Here is a 22,824-nt window from a genome sequence, read left to right as displayed (position 1 = left end):
AGTTTTCTGAAATTTCGTTTAATTCAGATTAAAGCATTTGTGGAATTTTCTGATCTTTTCTCAAAAAATGTTGGTAAAATTTTGAAAATAACATCAACATTTCAAAAATGCTTAATATTGGATTCTCAGCCTTATTGAAAATTTAGTTGAAATTTCCAAAAAAGTTGCGAGGTTTGTGGGGTGCCCCTTTGACATAATTTTAATATTTTTTTATTAGAATCAGGGCCCTATCATATACACATTTTGATTAGCTTATAAAAAGTTAACGAAATAATGATGATCAAGTTGGGGTGGAAAAAAACAGAGTTCAGGACAAAATTATAAAATGGACTTTGTTTTTGCTCAACTCAAAACTCATATTTCAATCTTATATTTTGTACATTTGCCGGGACCGTGGTGTAGGGGTAAGCGTGATTGCCTCTCACCCAGTCGGCCTGGGTTCGATCCCAGAAGGTCCCGGTGGCAAATTTTGAGACGAAATTTGTCTGATCACGCCTTCCGTCGGACGGGAAGTAAATGTTGGCCCCGGACTAACCTAGATGTTAGGTCGATAGCTCAGTCCAGGTGTAGGAATCGTCTCCCTGGGTCCTGCCTCGGTGGAGTCGCTGGTAGGCAGTTGGACTCACAATCCAAAGGTCGTCAGTTTGAATCCCGGGGTGGATGGAAACTAAGGTGTAAAAAGAGGTTTGCAATTGCACTCAACAATCAAGCCTTCGGACACCTAGTTTCGAGTAGGAATCTTGCAATCGGAACGCCAAGGCAATGCTGTAGAGCGAATAATTTGATTTTTATTTTTTGATTTTGTACATTTAAAGTCGGTAAACGCTATACGAGAGAACTTCCTTTTTCTTTGATTAAATAATTGAATAAGTTTTAATTGAAAAAAAAAACAACAACAATAATGAATACCAAAAAAGCTATAACTACCCTCCCTTAAACCACCAATTCGCGTACAGTACGTGGTTTGGCACTTGGCGGGAAAATCTAGCGAAATGAATCACATGCTGCAGCTTCGACTCTCAGTTCATTGCATTTCGCCGGCTGTGGCCAAGCCCGCGTGGATGGCGGAACAGCATGTGACGATCCGACCAGACTCAACTTGCTTGCGCGATGCAATGATCAACAGGTTGTGTTTAAGGGGAAGGGACTGAGGGGCTGACGAAGAGAAGGTGATTTTAGATTTTACACACAGCGTAGTCGCGTGGTTTTGTTATGAAAATATAGCAGCATCATGTGAAGCTGTTGACGGAATTTTTTTTTTAGATATTTTATGTTGCGTCGCATTTGGATCTTGATCTGAATGTTTAGCACAGTTAGTAGAACTAATGTTTATAAAATTGACTTTGAGGGTCATATTGAGCAAGATTCATAATTGAGAAAACTTGTTCTGAATTATCCCTCAGCTCGAAAAGAGTAGTATCTGCTAAAAAAAATGCTTCTTGTTTTTATCGCACTCTTGATTACTGCCTGAGGCAAACACACGATAAACTAGCTACTATTTGCAGCAATAAATGTTCCACTGTCGATGTCGGGAAAACAACACAAGGCCAGCACCAATGCGGATTCTTAGCTTTAGAATAGAATGCTTCAGATATAAAGGGGTTTGTTATGTCCTATCAAAATTATGATCACGTGTCTGATATGTTATTCACGAAAGAACAAGAAAGATCATGAAGATTCTTCCTTTAAAGTAACTCCTCAAATGCGCGACCTTCGCAATCTTTAGAGATAACATCCAACCAATAACAAACCATCAAACTTCCAACCACAAAACCACTTTATCAAGTGGTTTATGGCAGCCTATCCAGGTCTTCTGATTGGCTACCCAAGTCGAACCAATCAACGACTTCTTCACTTACATAAAATCCTCCATATCAACAACATCCACGTACGGGCAGGGGGCCTCTCCGTAAAATCCGTAACAATATCCATAGTTCCACGGACCACCCGGAGGTCCCTGACAGGGTGGCACATTCGGCAGCGGATAAGGCTGTTCCAGGTAGGCATGATTCACCTGTGGTGGCGCCGCCGAATACGACACCGGTTGATAAGCTTGCTGCTGCTGCTGTTGAAACGCGGGCACTACTCCGTTGTTACCAACCGGAAGATTCGGATAGCCCGGTTGCGGAACCGCCCCAAACTGTTGCGACTGTCCGTAACTTTGACACTGTTTCTCTGGATAGTAGAAGCTCCCGTTCTGGGGAGGTCCGTAAAACGAAGCACTATCATTCCCGTACATTTCACCGGGACCACTCCAAGTCTGCATCATTTTGAACGATATCAAAAGTGTCTTCCCAAGAAGCCCTATCCAACCACGTTATCAGCTTCCTCGGACAGGAAGTTTCATCACCACGCGCGCGCGACTTCAAACAAGACACGAACCGAATTGCCGACGAACAAGCAGAGACGTCCACCTTGGACAGCCGAATATCCGCGAATGATTAACGACCCTCCAGAGGCAGGAGGATCCCGTCCTAATCAGCTGAATGGCCAATTCATGTTGTACAACCCGAGTGTGGTGTTATCATTCCAAAAGTGGGAGAGAGGGCCGTGATAAACTCGTTGAGGTGTCTTATCTATACCCTCGGAGAGATCTTCGTGACGGAGGGGCCACCAAAAAAAAGGCTAACAACAATTCTATGAAGAAGTGAATCCTTCAGCCGGAATCCGCGACATTATCAGTGATAAGCCGTATTGACAGCTGGTTGTAAAACCGCAGAGAGGTGACATCTAGTGGAAATTAAGTGAGGATTGAGCGGTCAAACCTAAATTGAGCAACAATCCAGAATTTTTTTTTTTTATGATAACATTTATATAGAGCGTCCTATTTCCCGGGGTTACAAATTTCCCCGAAAATTTTAAATTTATTGAAAATCGTTCTGATCTTGGTTCTGATTATTAAGTTGCATCAAAATTGGGTACTAAAGTCCTATGTCAATTTTTATGTACAACGGTAAAAAACACGATTAAAAACCATTTCTGATCACTTTTTTTCATTTTAATGCAAATTTTTTTTTTGACAAGACAACATTTTTTCGATGGATCAACTATGGTCCCCTTGGAACGAGCTGTCAAGTAGGAGCTTTTCTGTCAAGAAGGACCGCGAGGTTAATTTTTCAAAATTGATTTAAAAATCCATTTTAAACCCTTTGTGCTCGTACAAAGGGTCATTGTACTCAGAAAAGTAAGCTTTATCGCTGTAAACAATAATATCAGCAATCTAAGCTTCATTTTAGGACCCAATTGTATAGGGACTCATGGGGTTCTGGCTATATGGGAGACATTGGCTATAATCGTATGAAAAATCATGCAAACATAAAAATATTATAGTGTTTTGGAATCGGGATGATGTCAGCTATCCATTAAAATTATAATTTCATGAAAATTTTCACAAAAATACGTATTTTTCCTGTATTTTGAAAATGCATTTTTTTTCTCTAAAGAAACCAAAAATATATTGTTTTTGCTATATGGGTATCAAATGATCAGGATTTTTTCATACATTTCGAATGTAATAACATTTTTTTTTGAAAATACTCAAAATTTTCACAAAACTACGTTTTTCGAAAAAAAAAATACCCAAAATTTCAGTTTTTACAATAAAGTTATCAAAAAATCAGGATTTTTTCGAACATTTCAAATGTAATAATTTTTTTTGAAAATTATCAAAATTTTCACAACACTACGTATTTTCGAAAAAATACTCAAAATTTCAGTTTTTATAATATGGGTATCAAACGATCAGGATTTTTCATACATTTCGAATGTAATAACAACATTTTTTGAAAATACTCAACATTTTCACAAAACTACGTATTTTTGAAAAAATACTCAGAATTTCAGTTTTAACAATATGGGTATCAAACGATCGGGATTTTTTCATGCATGCATGTTTTGTGAAAATTTTAAATATTTTCAAAAAAAATGTTATTACATTCGAAATGTATGAAAAAATCCTGATCGTTTGATAACCATATTGTAAAAACTGAAATTTTGAGTATTTTTTCAAAAATACGTTGTTTGGTGATATTTTGAGTGTTTTCAAAAAATGTTTTTATTACATTCGAAAAGTTAATGTAAAAACTGAAATTTTGAGCATTTTTTTTCGAAAAAAACGTAGTTTTGCGAAAAATTTTAGTGTTTTCAAAATATGTTGTTACTACATTCCAAATGAGCATGATCATGAGCATGAGCATGAGCATGAGCATGAGAGACCACCCATGGTTGTCCTTCTCCTTTGCTGAACAGGACCGTAATATCCCATCAGCACAACCGGTCACACGCTTCAACGATCAAATCTAGATTAAATTTTCAAAACAACCTATCTCTCATGGGTTTCCTATGCAGATAGGGCCTTTTGAAAATTTCATCGAGAAATGATGTTTCCCTTATCAACAGCATGCATGAATGCGCTGAAAAGATAAAACATCACGATCATCAAAACTAGAGCCGATGCGAATAGGAAACAGTCGTTGGCCACCAACGGCGCCCGCCATGTCAGTTTGTAGATCTCGGGGGATTGGGACGGGAATGTTAGTTAGCACAGGCTGCTACCAAGGGTGGGTTCTATACGATATCCACACCCCCGCGTGTGCCGGAAAACTACTTCTACTTGGGATTTTGTTAGTTGGGAAGGGTAATGGCCAGGATTCATCATAGAGGATGATGATGTGGCCCAATAATCAATAATTTTGTTGAATAGGGTGTATTATGTATTCTCAAGGCAAACAATCGGATGATGCGGATGAGACTATTCCCGGTTATTTGCTGTTGAGTTTAGCATAAATGATTCAATCTTAGACAGCCGGCTGTGGAAAGATAGAATCAAAATTAAGTGTGTTTAAAAGGTGAAATATTAAACTCAGCGTTACATATTTACGTAGAGTTGACCTGAGACTATTTATACTTTTAAATTATTATAAGATGAGCGACCAATTAATGACTGATGAGTTATGATGTTATCTGAAGGACTTAAACAATCGCGTTGAAACAATATTTGTCGCCACGATTCGCGGGAAACGAATGGTCGAATTGAATGTTAATTTATATTTTGCTAACGCAATTTAAAACGAATCTTCCCGTGAAACAATTGCAAATCATAGAACAAAGATACCCGGCTGTGATGTGTATCAAATACACGTTGTATAAAAGGCTCCGAAGAACACGTTGCCGAGTAACCGCCCGCTACTCACAATCGAATCAAAAAATTCAAAAACGCGCGCTAATTGTCTATCCTAAATGTTAGCGTGTCTTTCGATAAACGATTCTATAGAAATGAGTTTTTTTACCGTGAAAATTTAACACATTGTTTGAAAAATAATTGCACAATTTACCCGACGCCGTACCTTCTGATCAACGATGATATAGGAAGGGCTTTTAAAATCACAAAACAATTAATGTAATCTTAATACATGAAAGACGCAACTGATTAAAAAAAAACAATTACGAAGAATTTGTTCGCGTATTTTTATCACTAATTATGAAGTTAATCTGAAAAACCTGGAAATAAATTGATTAATAGATATCAAGCTCATTCATACCAACTCTTACACACAACTTATTGTACCAGTAAACTTATATACTTTAAAAATAGTTAATCAAACATCAGATCATAGGAACATGAGATTTTTTATGACATATTAAAAAATATTCATTAAAATAGATGATTGTGGCCATAGTTAAAATCATTTAAAATATTCATAACAGTTTGCTAATTGATCAAAATTTAATAAACAAAAAGTTGTATGATTTCTGATATCATAGGCAGTTTAAAGTGATCCTGTGCCGTCGACTTTCTAAATTAAAGCATTCCACAGAAAGAGAGAAAATCGCAAAGTTGTAACAAACAACGCTCAGTTAATATCTGTTAATATTAGCAACCATGGACATTAGAGGGTTAAGTAAGCCTACCTTGAAACAGCAGACCCACCCTGATCCAAACTGTCAATTTTTAAAACGCACACGCATACATGATTCATTCTCTGCCACAGTACAACACACACACACACTACCACACACGCACGCAATCAGAACGGGCTCACCAAATATGTCAGTTCCGAATGGGCTTCCTGCAGCTCCTCTGGTCCGCGCGCCATCGGAAGCATGGCGAAAAAACGGCCCAGCATGGCCTGGTGCAATGCCGCCTCACCACGGTCAATTCTCAGGAGCCTAGCGCAGCCATTTCTTCATTTGATGATCCACCCGCCAGCGCACTCGACCAGTCATCACCCCAACACTGCTCGCATAGAACGAAAAAACACGACGATACAACGCACACACATTAAGAGTGAGAGGCCGCCCTCAACACAAATACCAGTGCAAACAACCGACGGAGCACAACCGGTATCGAAAATCCGGATTTTTACGGAAACACGTTAGAGAACACTCAAGACCAACAGATCTCCTGGTTCCCTGGAAAAAACCCGGGCCGAATAAACCAAAATATGGACCGAATACTCCGAAAAAACACTTTAGAAATCAAAACCAAACTGACGCGGAGAGCATCGAACCAAACGCGGCAAACGCTCACACACCTATCTCTATGTTGTTACTACATTCCAAATGTATAAAAAAAATCACGATCGTTTGATACAATATGTAAAAACAGAATTGTTGAGTATTTTTTCGAAAATTCGTAGTTTTGTGAAAATTTTGAGTATTTTCAAAAAATGTTGTTATTACATTCGGAATGTATGAAAAATCCTGATCGTTTGCTACTCATATTGTAAAAACTGAAGTTTTGAGCATTTTTTTTTTTTTTCGGAAAAAATGTAGTTTTGTAAATTTTTTGAGTGTTTTCAAAATATGTTGTTATTACATTCCAAATGCATAAAAAATATTCCGATCGTTTGATACCCATATTGTAAAAACAGAAATGTTGAGTATTTTTCGAAAATTGGTAGTTTTGCGAAAATTTTGAGTATTTTCAAAAAATGTTATTATTAAATTTGAAATGTATGCAAAAATCCCGATCATTTGATTCCCATATTGTAAAACTTGAAATTTTGAGTATTTTTTCGAAAATACGTAGTTTTGTGAAAATTTTTAGTGTTTTTATAAAAATGGTTTTACATTCGAAAGGTATGAAAAAATTCAAATCATTTGATACCCATATTGCAATAACAATAATTTTGAGTAGTTTTTCGAGAAACATTGCATTTTCAAAATACAGGAAAAATACGTATTTTTGTGAAAATTTTCATGAAATTATAATTTTTAATGAATAGCTGATATCATCCCGAATTCAAAACACTATAATTTTTTGATGTTTACATGATTTTTCATACGTTTAAATCCAATGTCTCCCATACAGCCAAAATCCCATAAGCTCTGTGCTTCAGTTAAGCACTGGGCCGTGCTTAACCGAGACAGCTGTACGAATCAAAACCGGGGTTGTGCAAAACCGGGGCATGACTGTATTTCATAACAAATAAATCACAAGTCATACTAGCTTTAGTTCTTGAAAATATTGGTTAAACTTTTTAGTTTTTCCTTAAAAATCTAACTTCTCGTGTTTGTTTAACATCTAAGTTTTTAAAAAATGTGTGAAGTTTTTGGGCACCCGTAAAACAATACAAAGTAGTTTTTCAATGATTTTTTTATGGTTTTGCCTCATGGTTTTCAGGTATTTAATCGACTTCGGTTGAACTTTTGTTTTTCATACCACAAAAACATGATTTAAACTATACGATAAATTTACATCATTTTACAAACACTTTTATTTTATTTTTCTATAATTAACCTTCTAACAACCATTGTTGCATCAATGCTTCATAATTGTTTTACATCAAATTACAATTCGATAGCGGTGTGCTCTCTTATACTAACTGACATTTTGGTAGTTGCGAGAAAATCGATTTTTAAACTTTGAATTACTGTTTCTGGAAAACTATTCGACAAACAATTGTTCTAACAATTTTAAAGTATGCACCTGACATTACTTAAAGACATTGTGAAATATAAAAACTTTTGAAATGCTAGAAAAATTTTGGCAGAGAAAATACGAAAAAAAAAATCATGCTTGCAATTGGCACAAGTGTGTTTTGGGAGGTAATTTGTATGAGTTAGCACAAACGTGCACAGGGCTTTGGTACAAAAGCGTGCAAAGTAATTTAATTGTTAAAATAGTTCAAATTAGTTGTTTCAATGTTATTTTTTCACGAGTTGGTTAATTTAAGCGTAAGAAAAACATTTTATATCAAAACTTTTTTCAAACACTTATTTTAGTTTGAATTTGGTAGGAAAATTAACCTTTTGAAAAAAATAGCATTTAAATCAAAATTTTTGTATGAAAAAATTAGTGAAATTATATTTTTTATGAATATAATTGTAAAACCATCCATAATACATCAACTATGACGAATACTAGGTTGATGTATTCCTAAAAACATAAGAAAATGATGTTGTAAAAACTTTTAGCTAGTTTATTTTATTTCAATTATATCATACGACCTTTCAAAAACGAATGGTATCCAAGGCACAAACCGTTATTTAGATTTATGGTGAATTGCAGTTGGAACAAGTGTGTCTCATGCAATGGAATCGATGAATGTATTGAATAGAACAAATGTGCCCTAAATAAATTAAATACGTAATATTTTTAAGTATGGACGACCCATACAGTTGTGCCAAGTGTGCACATCAACTATGGGAGATGTTGTTACGTAGTTTTTTGCATGGACGACCCCTGCAGTTGAGCTAGGAGTGCACAACGACTTGAATAATATTAAATTGGACTTTTAGGTTGGGCTTAGTGGGTAATGAGTTGAGGAAAAATGTTGTTACGTCGTTTTTTTTGCATGGACGACTCCTGCAGTTGAGCTAGGAGTGCACAACGACTTGAAGAATGTTAAAATTTGACTTTTAGGTTGGGCTAAGTGGGTAATGGGTTGAGGAAAAATGTTGTTACGTCGTTTTTTTTTTGCATGGACGACCCCTGCAGTTGAGCTAGGAGTGCACAACGACTTGAATAATATTAAATTGGACTTTTGGGTTGGGCTAAGTGGGTAATGGGTTGGGGAAAAATGTTGTTATGTCGTTTTTTTGCCTGGACGACCCCTACAGTTGAGCTAGGAGTGCACAACGACTTGAAGAATGTTAAAATTTGACTTTTAGGTTGGGCTAAGTGGGTAATGGGTTGAGGAAAAATGTTGTTACGTCGTTTTTTTTTTTGCATGGACGACCCCTTCAGTTGTGCTAGGAGCACAACGACTTGAAGAATGTTAAAATTTGCCTTTTAGGTTGGGCTAAGTGGGAAATGGGTTGGGGAAAATTGTTGTTACGTCGTTTTTTTTACATGGACGACCCCTTCAATTGTGCTAGGAGTGCACAACGACTTGAAGAATGTTTCAAACTGGACTTTTGGGTTGGGCTAAGTGGGAAATGGGTTGGGGAAAATTGTTGTTACGTTGTTTTTTTTTGCCTGGACGACCCCTTCTGTTGAACTAAGAGTGCACAACGACTTGAAGAATATTAAATTGGATTTTGGGTTGGGCTCAGTGGGTCGTGAGTTTTTTTTTAAATCTTTTTAAGTACTTTGTATGGGATTTTGTATGAGCTTTATTGTGCAGGAAACATGTAAGCAAAGTTTCGGCTACGTAACAACATTTTACAAGTGGGTTCCAACCCAAAAAACAAATTGAAAACATTCTTTAAGTCGTTGTCCACTCTCAGCTTAACTGCAGGGTTCGATTATGCAAAAAAATACTACGTACCAGTGTTGCAAATGAGTGATAAAAAAGCTATCAATAGATTATCTCTGCACCAAAAATATCCGAGAGTATAGTGGCCGTCGCTATAGCTAGTGAGATCTCTTCTTGTGTCTCGTGATTCCCAGCGATGTCATACTCTCTCTATCACTCTTCCCCTTTACCCCGACTATGCGCTCTCACCGCTGAGTCTCTCAATCTCTCCAAAAACTGCAATGAGAGAACGCGAGATGGCGATTAGGATCCGACCACGCATGACGTCCCGTCAAACTGCGTTTGCGAAATTGGTTTTGTGGCGGATTTTGTGGTTAAACGCTTTTGCGGTAGGATGATCGTGGAAGCGGAAATGAGAGAGAAAAGGAAAATGTCAATCGCGAGTGGGCAAGCACGAAAACGTGTTCGGCCTTGTTCGGCGCTGAGAGTTTCAATGAAGAGAGAAGAGCAGTTGTATTTGAGGCATGAATATTCAGGCGGGATAATTGTAGTTGCTGAGAGCTGATATTTTGATATTTTAACAACCCTGCTACGTACCGTTAGTGGGGGTGACACTGTGTCTGGGCGTGAGATTGAGTCAAAGTATTTTTTTTTTTTTACCGATTTTACCATTTCTCAGGTGCGTCTCTATGACTCTAAATTCTGTTAAAATGGTATAATATGGTATAGTAGCCCAACTCAAAAGTCCAATTTGAAACATTATTCATGTCGTTGTGCACGCTTAGCTCAACTGTAGGGGTCGTCCATGCAAAAAAAAAACGACGTAACAACAATTTTCCTTCAACCCATTACCCTCTTAGACCAACCCAAAAGCCCAATTTTATATTCTTCAAGTGGTTGTGCACTCCTAGCACAACTGCAGGGGTCGTCCATGCAAAAAAAACGACGTAACAACATTTTTCCCCAACCCATTACCCACTTAGCCCAACCTAAAAGTTCAGTTTGAAACATTCTTCAAGTCGTTGTGCACTCCTAGCTCACTTACAGGGGTCGTCCATGCAAAAAAAAACGACGTAACAACATTTTCCTTCAACCCATTACCCTCTTAGCCCAACCCAAAAGCCCAATTTTATATTCTTCAAGTGGTTGTGCACTCCTAGCACAACTGCAGGGGTCGTCCATGCAAAAAAAAACGACGTAACAACATTTTTCCCCAACCCATTACCCACTTAGCCCAGCCTAAAAGTTCAGTTTGAAACATTCTTCAAGTCGTTGTGCACTCCTAGCTGACGTATAGGGGTCGTCCAGGCAAAAAAAACGATGTAACAACATTTTTCCCCAACCCTTTGCCCACTTAGCCCAACCCAAAAGTCCAGTTTGAAACATTCTTCAAGTCGTTGTGCACTCCTAGCAAAGCTGAAGGGGTCGTCCAGGCAAAAAAAACGACATAACAACATTTTTCCCCAACCCATTTCCCACTTAGCCTAACCCAAAAGTCTAATTTGAAACATTCTTCAAATCCAGGGTTGTTACGGGAGAGTCGAAAAAAAATCCGCGCCAAATCCGCGCCGACCTTAAACCCGAAACCGCGCAAAATCCATGCCATTTAAAAAAAAATATCGCGAGCAACATTAAAGAAATTTTATTTTTAATGAAGAAAAACTAATTCAGAAAGCATTTGATAAAAAAAAACTCGGCTCCAAAAGAATGAAAGCAATAAATCCATTTAAAAAAATTCCTTAAGAGACGGTCAAGGCAAAGGTCATGAAAAAAAATCTTCAAAATAGAAAATACAATATTTAAAAACCTAAAAATTTAACTTCAAAAATATAACCTAGAAATTAAATCAAAATCTAAAATTATAATATCTGGAGTTTTTTCGAAAAGGTCCAATAAACCAAATTTCCAGTTTTTGTTTTTTGGGGGTTTTTGAAACCGCCTTGAGTCAGGGGTAATAAAAAACACCCAAAAGCAAAAACTGAAAATTTGGTTTATTGGACCTTTTCAAAAAAAAAACTCCAGATATGATAAAATTTCAAATTTTGAAAGTCTAAATATTCAAAACCTAAGAATTTTTATACAGTTCGTAATCCAAAATCCTCGCTAAAATTTCACTCCAAAAGAAATTTAATTTCTGATATTTAAAATAATGTCTGCTCATAATTTCAAAATCTCTAAATAAAATAGGACTTCAAAAATTGTGGAATTCAAGAATTTAAGAACTAAGAATTATAAAAAAAAAAAAACATTTTAGAATTTAAGAATTTTTGAATTTTTGAATTTTTGACCTTTTGAATTTTTGAATTTTTGAATTTCTGAATTTTAGAATTTTAGAATTTTAGAATTTTAGAATTTTAGAATTTTAGAATTTTAGAATTTTAGAATTTTAGAATTTTAGAATTTTAGAATTTTAGAATTTTAGAATTTTAGAATTTTAGAATTTTAGAATTTTAGAATTTTAGAATTTTAGAATTTTAGAATTTTAGAATTTTAGAATTTTAGAAATTTAGAATTTTAGAATTTTAGAATTTTAGAATTTTAGAATTTTAGAATTTTAGAATTTTAGAATTTTAGAATTTTAGAATTTTAGAATTTTAGAATTTTAGAATTTTAGAATTTTAGAATTTTAGAATTTTAGAATTTTAGAATTTTAGAATTTTAGAATTTTAGAATTTTAGAATTTTAGAATTTTAGAATTTTAGAATTTTAGAATTTTAGAATTTTAGAATTTTAGAATTTTAGAATTTTAGAATTTTAGAATTTCAGAATTTTAGAATTTTAGAACTTTAGAATTTTAGAATTTTAGAATTTCAGAATTTTAGAATTTTAGAATCTTAGAATCTTAGAATTTTAGAATTTTAGAATTTTAAAATTTTAGAATTTTAGAATTTTAGAATTTTAGAATTTTAGAATTTTAGAATTTTAGAATTTTAGAATTTTAGAATTTTAGAATTTTAGAATTTTAGAATTTTAGAATTTTAGAATTTTAAAATTTTAGAATTTTTGAATTTTTGAATTTTAGAATTTTAGAATTTTAGAATTTTAGAATTTTAGAATTTTAGAATTTTAGAATTTTAGAATTTTAGAATTTTAGAATTTTAGAATTTTAGAATTTTAGAATTTTAAAATTTTAGAATTTTAGAATTTTAGAATTTTAGAATTTTAGAATTTTAGAATTTAGAATTTTAGAATTTTAGAATTTTAGAATTTTAGAATTTTAGAATTTTAGAATTTTAGAATTTTAGAATTTTAGAATTTTAGATTTGGAATGTTCTGATCTTTTTATTTTCGCCAAGAATGTTTAAATTTAGAAAAAAAAAAACAAATATTTTTACCGACTAAATTCCATTCCAAAATTCGAAAGTGGAGGCCAGGGGTCGTCCATGCAAAAAAAAACGACGTAACAACATTTTTCCCCAACCCATTACCCACTTAGCCCAGCCTAAAAGTTCAGTTTGAAACATTCTTCAAGTCGTTGTGCACTCCTAGCTGACGTATAGGGGTCGTCCAGGCAAAAAAAACGATGTAACAACATTTTTCCCCAACCCTTTGCCCACTTAGCCCAACCCAAAAGTCCAGTTTGAAACATTCTTCAAGTCGTTGTGCACTCCTAGCAAAGCTGAAGGGGTCGTCCAGGCAAAAAAAACGACATAACAACATTTTTCCCCAACCCATTTCCCACTTAGCCTAACCCAAAAGTCTAATTTGAAACATTCTTCAAATCAAATCGTTGTGCACTCCTAACACAACTGAAGGGGTCGTCCATGAAAAAAAAACGACGTAACAATAATTTTCCCCAACCCAATGCCCACTTAGCCCAACCAATAGTCCAGTTTGAAACATTCTTCAAGTCGTTGTGCACTCCTAGCACAACTGAAGGGGTCGTCCAGGTAAAAAAAACGACGTAACAACATTTTTCCCCAACCCATTACCCACTTAGCCTAACCCAAAAGTCTAATTTGAAAAAAATTTCAAATCGTTGTGCACTCCTACCTCACGTACAGGGGTCGTCCATGCAAAAAAAACGACGTAACAATAATTTTCGCCAACCCATTGCCTACTTAGCCCAACCCAAAAGGCCAATTTGAAACATTCTTCAAGTCGTTGTGCACTCCTAGCACAACTGAAGGGGTCGTCCATGAAAAAAAACGATGTAACAACATTTTTCCCCAACCCATAACCCACTTAGCCTAACCCAAAAGTCTAATTTGAAACATTTTTAAAATCGTTGTGCACTTCTAGCTCACGTACAGGGGTCGTCCATGCAAAAAACGACGTAACAATAATTTTCCCCAACCCAATGCCCACTTAGCCCAACCCAAAAGGCCAATTTGAAACATTCTTCAAGTCGTTGTGCACTCTTAGTACAACTGCAGGGGTCGTCCATGCAAAGAAAACTACGTAACAACATTTTAAACTAACCTACAGAATCTAAATACACTTATCCTAATCAATGGGTCGTCCAAACAAAAAAAAACTACTCCACTAAACCATTTTAACACATTACACCTAACTGATAATTCCTTCTCGCTTACAAATGTGCACACTTGTGCTATTTGCCTTCCAAAATAGTGCTCCATAATATTGCTTAAACTAGTAAGGACACCTGGCAATTTACCATAATATTATAGTGTAATCGTATTTTTATGGATTTGCGCGTTTTCAAAAGGTCAAGCCATGATGGAAAATAAGAGAGCACATCCATGATGCGTTCGAAAATGTCAGTTAGTACAAATGGTTGCAGGGCGATATCTCCGCGTAGGAAACGAATTTTTCAGATCTGTTAGAAGCGTTTTGTAGGGAATTTAATTAGCTAAAAGATGGCATCATTAACTCATTTTGGCCCAATTTTCAGTTAGAACATTAGAGCACACCGCTATCGAATTGGAATTAAACGAATTGAAGTAATTCTTCGCATTCGCATGTAGATGATGATCTTAGCGGGTTGCAGACTGGATTTCGTCATGTATATGTGCTGATTGCTCAGCCCAGGTCGAATTGAAGTAATTCTTCTTGCAAAAACCTATTTGAAACATTTAATGGTTTTCATCTTATCGTGGTCATGGTAAACAAAATCGTAATCAATCTCATTTTTTTTTAATATTCCTTATTTTTTATCTAATAATTCTTTAAAAAGTTTACCGGAATTGTAATACAGTGGACTCTCTCGTTGCCAATATTGAAGCGACCGTCGAGAGCGGGAGTTATCAAATTATAGAACTAAAAATCTAAGCAACCTATTTGAAGGGACTGAAAAATTTATTGACAGCTGGAGCAATATTGATATCGAGAAGATCGACAGCCAATAGTTTATTTGCATCAAGCAAGAAACGAAGTTGACTTTATAGCTGTCGGCCACCATTGCTAGTACCAACCACTAATGTCTTCCTTTTTATCTACAAGGACTTCGCCGCCCTGGGCTCCTAAGTGTATGAAAGTATGGCACGGAGCGACGGCGCCGAATACCCATATTTACACAAAGAATTTTAGAGCGCCCGTCGCGGGATTCGAACCGGCCTAAGATCTATTTCCAGTTGCTTTAGAAATTTATATTTAAAGAAATAAATCTTGATAATAAATTGAGCTTCTTCATTGAGTATTTTTTTCTAGAGCATTTTTAAATATTTGGTTCCAAAAAAAAAGAAAATGTATACTTCCGATCAAATTTCGGGAACGGGAAATATTTTTTAACGGGAATTTCCGGATTTTTTTTCCCGGGACGGGAAATTGGACGCTCTACATTTATAGAATTCTTAACTATGAAAGTGTGATCAAATAATCAACGAATCTGAGAGTTCTTATTTTTTGTCAAATGCATTTGGTGGCCAATAAAATCTCATTTCATCAAATGTTTGGCATTTTATAACTCAAATTATGCAAGCAAGAACTGAGTTCCGGTTTCAAATAAAGACAAAAATATCACTTAAGTGGCCATAACTTGAGACAGGGTTGCCAGATTATTAAACTTGTTTTGAAGCTCTTATTGAAAACATACTTTTGGGAACCCAAGACGGATCGAGTGGGACCAAAACGGTCAAAATCTGTTCAGCCACACCCACACAGACATTTGCTCTGAACTTGATTCTGAGCGTCCCCAAATTAGTTTGATTATCCGAACTCACTTTTTTTTCGAGGACATCTGATAGTGGGATAATCGATGTAACTCTAAATACTGTATAGAATAACCTGAGTAACCTTAACCCCTTGTCAAAACTATTTGGAAGCCGACCTCGAAATAGTTCACGACTTCTAGCTTGTTTAAAAACTGCATTGTGCAGCCAATGTTCGGGGAGCGAAAACGATCCATGATCAACAAGAGGAAAAAAAGTGAATGGCCCTCATTTTCGACACCACGACCAATGTGTCGGTTCCACCTCCGAACTTCCGAGCAAAACGAAGATGACGAACGAATCCAGAGCAGCAGCTATTCAAAATTTCAATATTCATTCATATCAGCAGTCAACTCTCGTCGTCGTCGTCGTCGTCGTCGTCGGACTTCGATGTTGAAACTGCCCGTCGCGACGTCGTTTTAAATATGTTGAATGTGTTTTGGTGCGATCGTCGTGTGTCGTGTTCGGTTTTGCTTTTGTTTCGATGGCTTAATTTTTATTTTGTGTGTGGAAACTCAAGTTCATACTATACTTAAAGTTGTGGTAGTAGCTACTGTCGTAGTAGTAGCTATCGCTGTCTTTGTTGATGTTTTCCGATATGATGGGTCCAATTACAAACCCAACGCGCGAGACAGTGGAAAAATTCAAGTCGGCTCTGCGCACGCGAGTCAGAAACGTGAGATAGGCTGACAAAAAATATGATGTTTTGTCGTTGCAGTGCAAGCAAAATTATTATGTTTAAGTGTGTGCGTGGTTTTCAATTAGAAGATTTCTCTTCCATAAAAAAAATTTGAGTTAAAATTGAAAAACATAGAAATACAACAATAGCCATTCAAAACAGAAATACAAAAATTACAAATAAAAAAATAAAAGCCTGAAAATAAAAAAAAAGCTGAAATACTAAAATACTAAAATACTAAAATACTAAAATACTAAAATACTAAAATACTAAAATACTAAAATACTAAAATACTAAAATACTAAAATACTAAAATACTAAAATACTAAAATACTAAAATACTAAAATACTAAAATACTAAAATACTAAAATACTAAAATACTAAAATACTAAAATACTAAAATACTAAAATACTAAAATACTAAAATACTAAAATACTAAAATACTAAAATACTAAAATACTAAAATACTAAAATACTAAAATACTAAAATACTAAAATACTAAAATACTAAAATACTAAAATACTAAAATACTAAAATACTAAAATACTAAAATACTAAAATACTAAAATACTAAAATACTAAAATACTAAAATACTAAAATACTAAAATACTAAAATACTAAAATACTAAAATACTAAAATACTAAAATACTAAAATACTAAAATACTAAAATACTAAAATACTAAAATACTAAAATACTAAAATACTAAAATACTAAAATACTAAACTACTAAAATACTAAAATACTAAAATACTAAAATACTAAAATACTAAAATACTAAAATACTAAAATACTAAAATACTAAAATACTAAAATACTAAAATACTAAAATACTAAAATACTAAAATACTAAAATACTAAAATACTAAAATACTAAAATACTAAAATACTAAAATACTAAAATACTAAAATACTAAAATACTAAAATACTAAAATACTTAAATACTAAAATACTAAAATACTAAAATACTAAACTACTAAAATACTAAAATACTAAAATACTAAAATACTAAAATACTAAAATACTAAAATACTAAAATACTAAAATACTAAAATACTAAAATACTAAAATACTAAAATACTAAAATACTAAAATACTAAAATACTAAAATACTAAAATACTAAAATACTAAAATACTAAAATACTAAAATACTAAAATACTAAAATACTAAAATACTAAAATACTTAAATACTAAAATACTAAAATACTAAAATACTAAAAAACTAAACTACTAAAATACTAAAATACTAAAATACTAAAATACTAAAATACTAAAATACTAAAATACTAAAATACTAAAATACTAAAATACTAAAATACTAAAATACTAAAATACTAAAATACTAAAATACTAAAATACTAAAATACTAAAATACTAAAGTACTAAAATACTAAAATACTAAAATACTAAAATACTAAAATACTAAAATACTAAAATACTAAAATACTAAAATACTAAAATACTAAAATACTAAAATACTAAAATACTAAAATACTAAAATACTAAAATACTAAAATACTAAAATACTAAAATACTAAAAAACTAAACTACTAAAATACTAAAATACTAAAATACTAAAATACTAAAATACTAAAATACTAAAATACTAAAATACTAAAATACTAAAATACTAAAATACTAAAATACTAAAATACTAAAATACTAAAATACTAAAATACTAAAATACTAAAATACTAAAATACTAAAATACTAAAATACTAAAATACTAAAATACTAAAATACTAAAATACTAAAATACTTAAATACTAAAATACTCAAAAACGAACATTCAAAAATGCAAAATGAATCAAACGGCATTGAGTGAACCAAAAATCTGAACTCTTTACATTCTGCAGTCAAAAATTTGTCTCACTAATGACAATTTGAAACCGATATTATACAATTCCGTCATTCCGACTACGCGACTATTATCTCCTGCAGCAATCTACGCCATTCAGCGCTGACAATGCAGAGCAATTTATCGCTATGAAGTTTCGTTTTCTCCGTCCGATATCGTCTCGGACTTCCATCGTCGACAAATCGCCGCGCTCGAGAATCAAACTCGCGGCAGGGGAAGTTCGTGCCGGGAATGCAATTTGCCACCACACGGAATGACGCAGTCAAATTGGCTGACCAAAAGATGTGAGAGCCAAAGGATGTGGTTTTGTACTAATTTGTACTAAATAGGAGGTTCTACTCTGTTCAAGGCGATCGAATTTTATTGATGGGGCTTTGTTTACGGACGTGATCAAGGTGCGTAATTTTTGGCGATTTAAAGATTCTAATACTCTAAATAGGCGACCTCCTCTAAGACCATGGAGTACGTGCATAATCCAGCTAGTATAATGGCGCTAGTACACTCCATTTAGTAGCCATTAGATGTGCACTTGTTTCCAACTGCAACAACCATATCGTCGTAGAGTAGACAAACCTGTTTCCAATTTCGCGCCATCGCGTAACTGTTTCGTTCAAGTTTCAAGTTTAAATTTTAACTACCGCGCGATGTGTAATTTTTACGCGGTGCAGAATTTCTGTCATGGTTGCAGTTTTGTGAACGGATGTGGCCTCTCCACTTCGGGGGTGACACCACCACAGTTCAGCAAAGTTGATTAACTGTTGTTTGGTAGGTCGTAACAGATCTGATTTTGCGAAATTAGTTGGAAGCAATTATTTGCCGGAAGACCTTATAACAACTGATTTTGACTTTCGACGAGATTGGTAGTTTAGGTAAATAAAAAAAAAGCGTTTGATAAAAAAAATACTTTTCTTCCAACGAGATTCGAACCGAAATTCTTCGCATGCAAGCCCACCTCTTTACCAGTGGACCGCAATCGCGGTTGCACTCTCTACTAACGTTCACGCGAACATCCTAGAACTACGAGATAATCTTATTTATTTATTTATTTTTTTTTTTCTTTTTTTGTAATACAACTGGCAACGGATGTCAATAGCTGGGTTATCACGGAATGTCAGCGAAGTTTGATTTGGGTGTAGACCAAAATTTATAAAAGTAGTACATATCTTGCTAATTTCGATCTCTCGCGGACCTTTGAGTGTACAAATTCGAGCACTTATGAAACACTAAGCTGCAGCTTTCCACGTGCCAGCGTCAGCGTCTGAGAAGTCCACAATCTGCTCTGTGTGTTCGTGTGGTTACGCGATAAGTTTGAGAATAATGTAGGTCATTATAAATGTGATCTACACAAAAAAAAACCGGTACTCCTCTTACATTCCCGTTCCACCTCAGTCGGAACGCGATGATGATAACAACAACGAAGTAATTGCTTCTCGAACACGATCGACGCGTCCTGAAGATCGCCCAGAAATCAGCAGGCGGCGGCGGCGCCATTCGAAGGACTCTCTCCTCCTCTGACTTAATTGTGAAATTGGTCGTTTATCATAAAATAAATTGACTTTATGGGTCGGACGATTTAAGGCCAACCACGGATCCGAGAGGAATCTCGCCGGGGTGCTACCTTAATTCATGAATGTGCATTAGGGTGACTTTTGGGAAAGTCCGACTTGGACTTCTGATTCACTGCTGGAATTTTCACCTCATGATAAGCTATTTACTAGTGCTCGAATTTTATTTTCGCATAAAAAATAATCGTTTTCTTAGTTCGAAAATTGATATAATTTCAGCCAAGGCAACGTAAAAAATACTATTCTTATAATTATTGATCGACGATTGTAACCAAAAATGTATAAAATTGATTCATTGGGAGCATTCTAAATCGTTTCTTTTTTTAGCTTTTCGTAAGGGAAAAATTAAATGTGCAACTGAGGTAATTTTTACTGCAACCCTATTGTGCGCTCGATGCATCTTATTCAAAAGGACGGGTGTGGTTCACAAGGAAAACTGCATTAATTGTGATTTATGGACTCGCCAGAGGATAAATGATAAAATAAGATTTTTGGTTTTGCAAACAACAACGTTTAATTTCCAGGAACAAAGTTTGTACGAAAACAATTTTATTTCATACCAATTACTTTAAATGAAATTGTTGTCCAATATTAAATAAACAAGTACTCCACAAATCATTTGGAATCTTTTTTAGAAGTTTCAGAGAATTTCATCAGCTGAAAAACAAACTTAAATGAACATTGAACTGATTTATGCTCAATATTTTATTTAAAATTATGATATTTAGAAAATGTATAACTTCCTTCCTACCTTGTAGATTCTGTGGAATGTAATCCGTTCACAGAATTCTCTCTGCAAATAATGCAACGCAGTAGGCCTGGCCACTTCAATGAGTGTAAAACGGATCGGGTATGCTCGAATCAGGAGTTTTTTTTTTTTAAAGGTCCAATAAACCAAATTTCCAGTTTTTGCTTTTTGGGTGTTTTTGAGACCGCCTTGAGCTAGGGATATTAAAAAACATACAAAAAGCAAAAACTGAAAATTTGGTTTATTGGACCTTTTCAAAAAAAAAACTGCAGGAATGTACCATATTGACAAAATGGCGAAATCTGACCACATGTTCTTCTAAGATGCCTTCTTTGGAATTGTTCTGCTTGTATTCGAATAAGTTAGATAAGAAGTGTATATTTTTATCAAAATAACGATTGTGTTTTTTCACTGTCTTTTAATGCAGCTGTCCCGCCCGTGTGGATCAATCGGACCGCGCACTGAACTCACAATCCAGAGGTCACCGGTTCGAATCCCGCGGCGGGCGCTCTAAAATTCTTTGTGTAAATATGTCGGCACCGTCGCTCCGTGCCATACTTTCATACACTTAGGAGCCCAGGGCGGCGAAGTCCTTGTAGATAAAAAGGAAGACACTAGTGGTTGGTACTAGCAATGGTGGCCGACAGCAATAAAGTCAACTTCGTTTTTAATGCAGCTGCCGAAATTGTATGGATGATGGTAAGACGGCTGTTTCGGTAATTTAAAAAAATCGACTAATTTACCTTTTAATATAATTAAGAGTTATAGCTCGGCTACCCAACAGCTTTAATTGGGTACTAAAGCCCAAAGTCATTTTTTATGTACAACGGTAAAAAACACAATTAAAATTTCTGATTACCTTTTTTCATTTTAATTCAAAGTAAAATACAGTAGTTGTTCGGTAACTGGGCTGAGAACGTAGCCCAGTCACCGAATGTTGCTCGTTAACTGGGCTGAACATAAAATAACGAGGGGACCACCGATGCATAATATTTTCCAGATGAAATATAAAAATAAAAGTTACTCAAATTTATTTACAATGCTAACTTCTCACATTTCTTTAATTGTAACTTAAAATTAAACAAAAGTTTGCAAAAAGTTTTTTTTTATTTATTGAATATGATTTTTGCATCCATTAACCCCTCGGTCATTTTGGTTTGTTTTGATTTTTTGACGTTTGTCTGCTTTTTAACTGGGCTACGGCCCAGTTATCGAGCGCCCAGTTAAAAAAAGCAGCCCAGTTAAACAACACCCAGTTACCGAACAACTACTGTATTGACAAGACAACATTTTTTCGATGGATCAACTATGGTCTCCTTGGAACGAACTGTCAAGCAGAACTGTTTCTGTCTTTTTCTGGGCCGTGAAGTGAATTTTTAAAAAATTGATTTAAGAATCCATTTTAAATCCCTTGCGGTCGTTCAATGGATCATTGTACTCAGAAAAATAAGCTTTATCGTTGTGAACAATAATATCACATATCTAAGTTTACCCAAACTCAAAATCATTAAAACACTTCATTTTTTTAGAGAATTGTGTAAATTATTGTTGGAAAGCAGAAAATGGCTTTTGAAAAATAAAGTTTAGATAAAAAATAATTAAAATGTTCACAAGAAAAGCTCGTTTGAATTCAAAAAGAGCGATTTTTACAAGAATAAGTATTTTTTCGTAATTTTCATCAGCTGAAATTTTGTGAATACTTTATTTTTTTACCAAAAACGCCGTTTGCAGAATTAGTTCGTCAATAAAAATCTACATATAATTTGGGCAGCTGTTCATACAAAAGAGCTATACAATTATTATTATTATTATTATTTTTTTTTTTTTCAAAAATCGTCGTTTACTCTGAAAACATTTTTTCTTGTCGATTTTACTATTTTCGAAAATTGTAGGTATTGACGGGATGAATTCTAAAAAAAGTTACTCGTCTACTCTAAAAAATACTCTGTTTTTTTTTCGTTTTTTTTCCTTAATTTTTTGTGAAAATTTAATCTTTTGACTCTGTGCCATGTGATCCGTTCACAGAATCCGTGCTTGAGTTTTAAAACTGGCTTTCCGTTTTAATGAGTGTAATTTTTGTGAAATCAAAAGAACATATAAGAAAAGTAATGTTTTTTTGTAAAACAACTCAAAATGTCTCCCCAAACACGGTAAACAAATTCAAAAAAATATTACAGAGAACAAGGCCCATAGGATGTGCAATACAAAATCATTCC

The 22,824-nt window shown here is 34.2% G+C and overlaps 1 protein-coding gene across 2 annotated transcripts in view; it reads right to left on the bottom strand.

Annotated features, from left to right (window-relative positions):
* LOC120425734 (protein similar) overlaps window positions 1–22,824 on the bottom strand; it is a 62,805-nt gene that overhangs the window by 38,511 nt on the left and 1,470 nt on the right. The window contains exon 1 of one of the 2 annotated variants that reach the window (XM_052706331.1): window positions 1,860–2,461. The exons of the other annotated variant lie outside the window; for it this stretch is intronic. Within the exon in view, the coding sequence (XP_052562291.1) occupies window positions 1,860–2,269 (410 nt within the window). The 5' untranslated portion in view covers window positions 2,270–2,461. Of the gene's footprint in view, window positions 1–1,859; window positions 2,462–22,824 lie in introns of those variants that run through there. 2 annotated transcript variants of the gene reach the window in all.

The sequence above is a fragment of the Culex pipiens genome, chromosome 1 (genome assembly GCF_016801865.2).
Source record: "Culex pipiens pallens isolate TS chromosome 1, TS_CPP_V2, whole genome shotgun sequence".
In the NCBI taxonomy this organism is placed as follows: domain Eukaryota; kingdom Metazoa; phylum Arthropoda; class Insecta; order Diptera; family Culicidae; genus Culex; species Culex pipiens.
The sequence above is the reverse complement of the archived record's forward strand: the minus strand, read 5'-3'. Positions and strand labels throughout refer to the sequence as shown.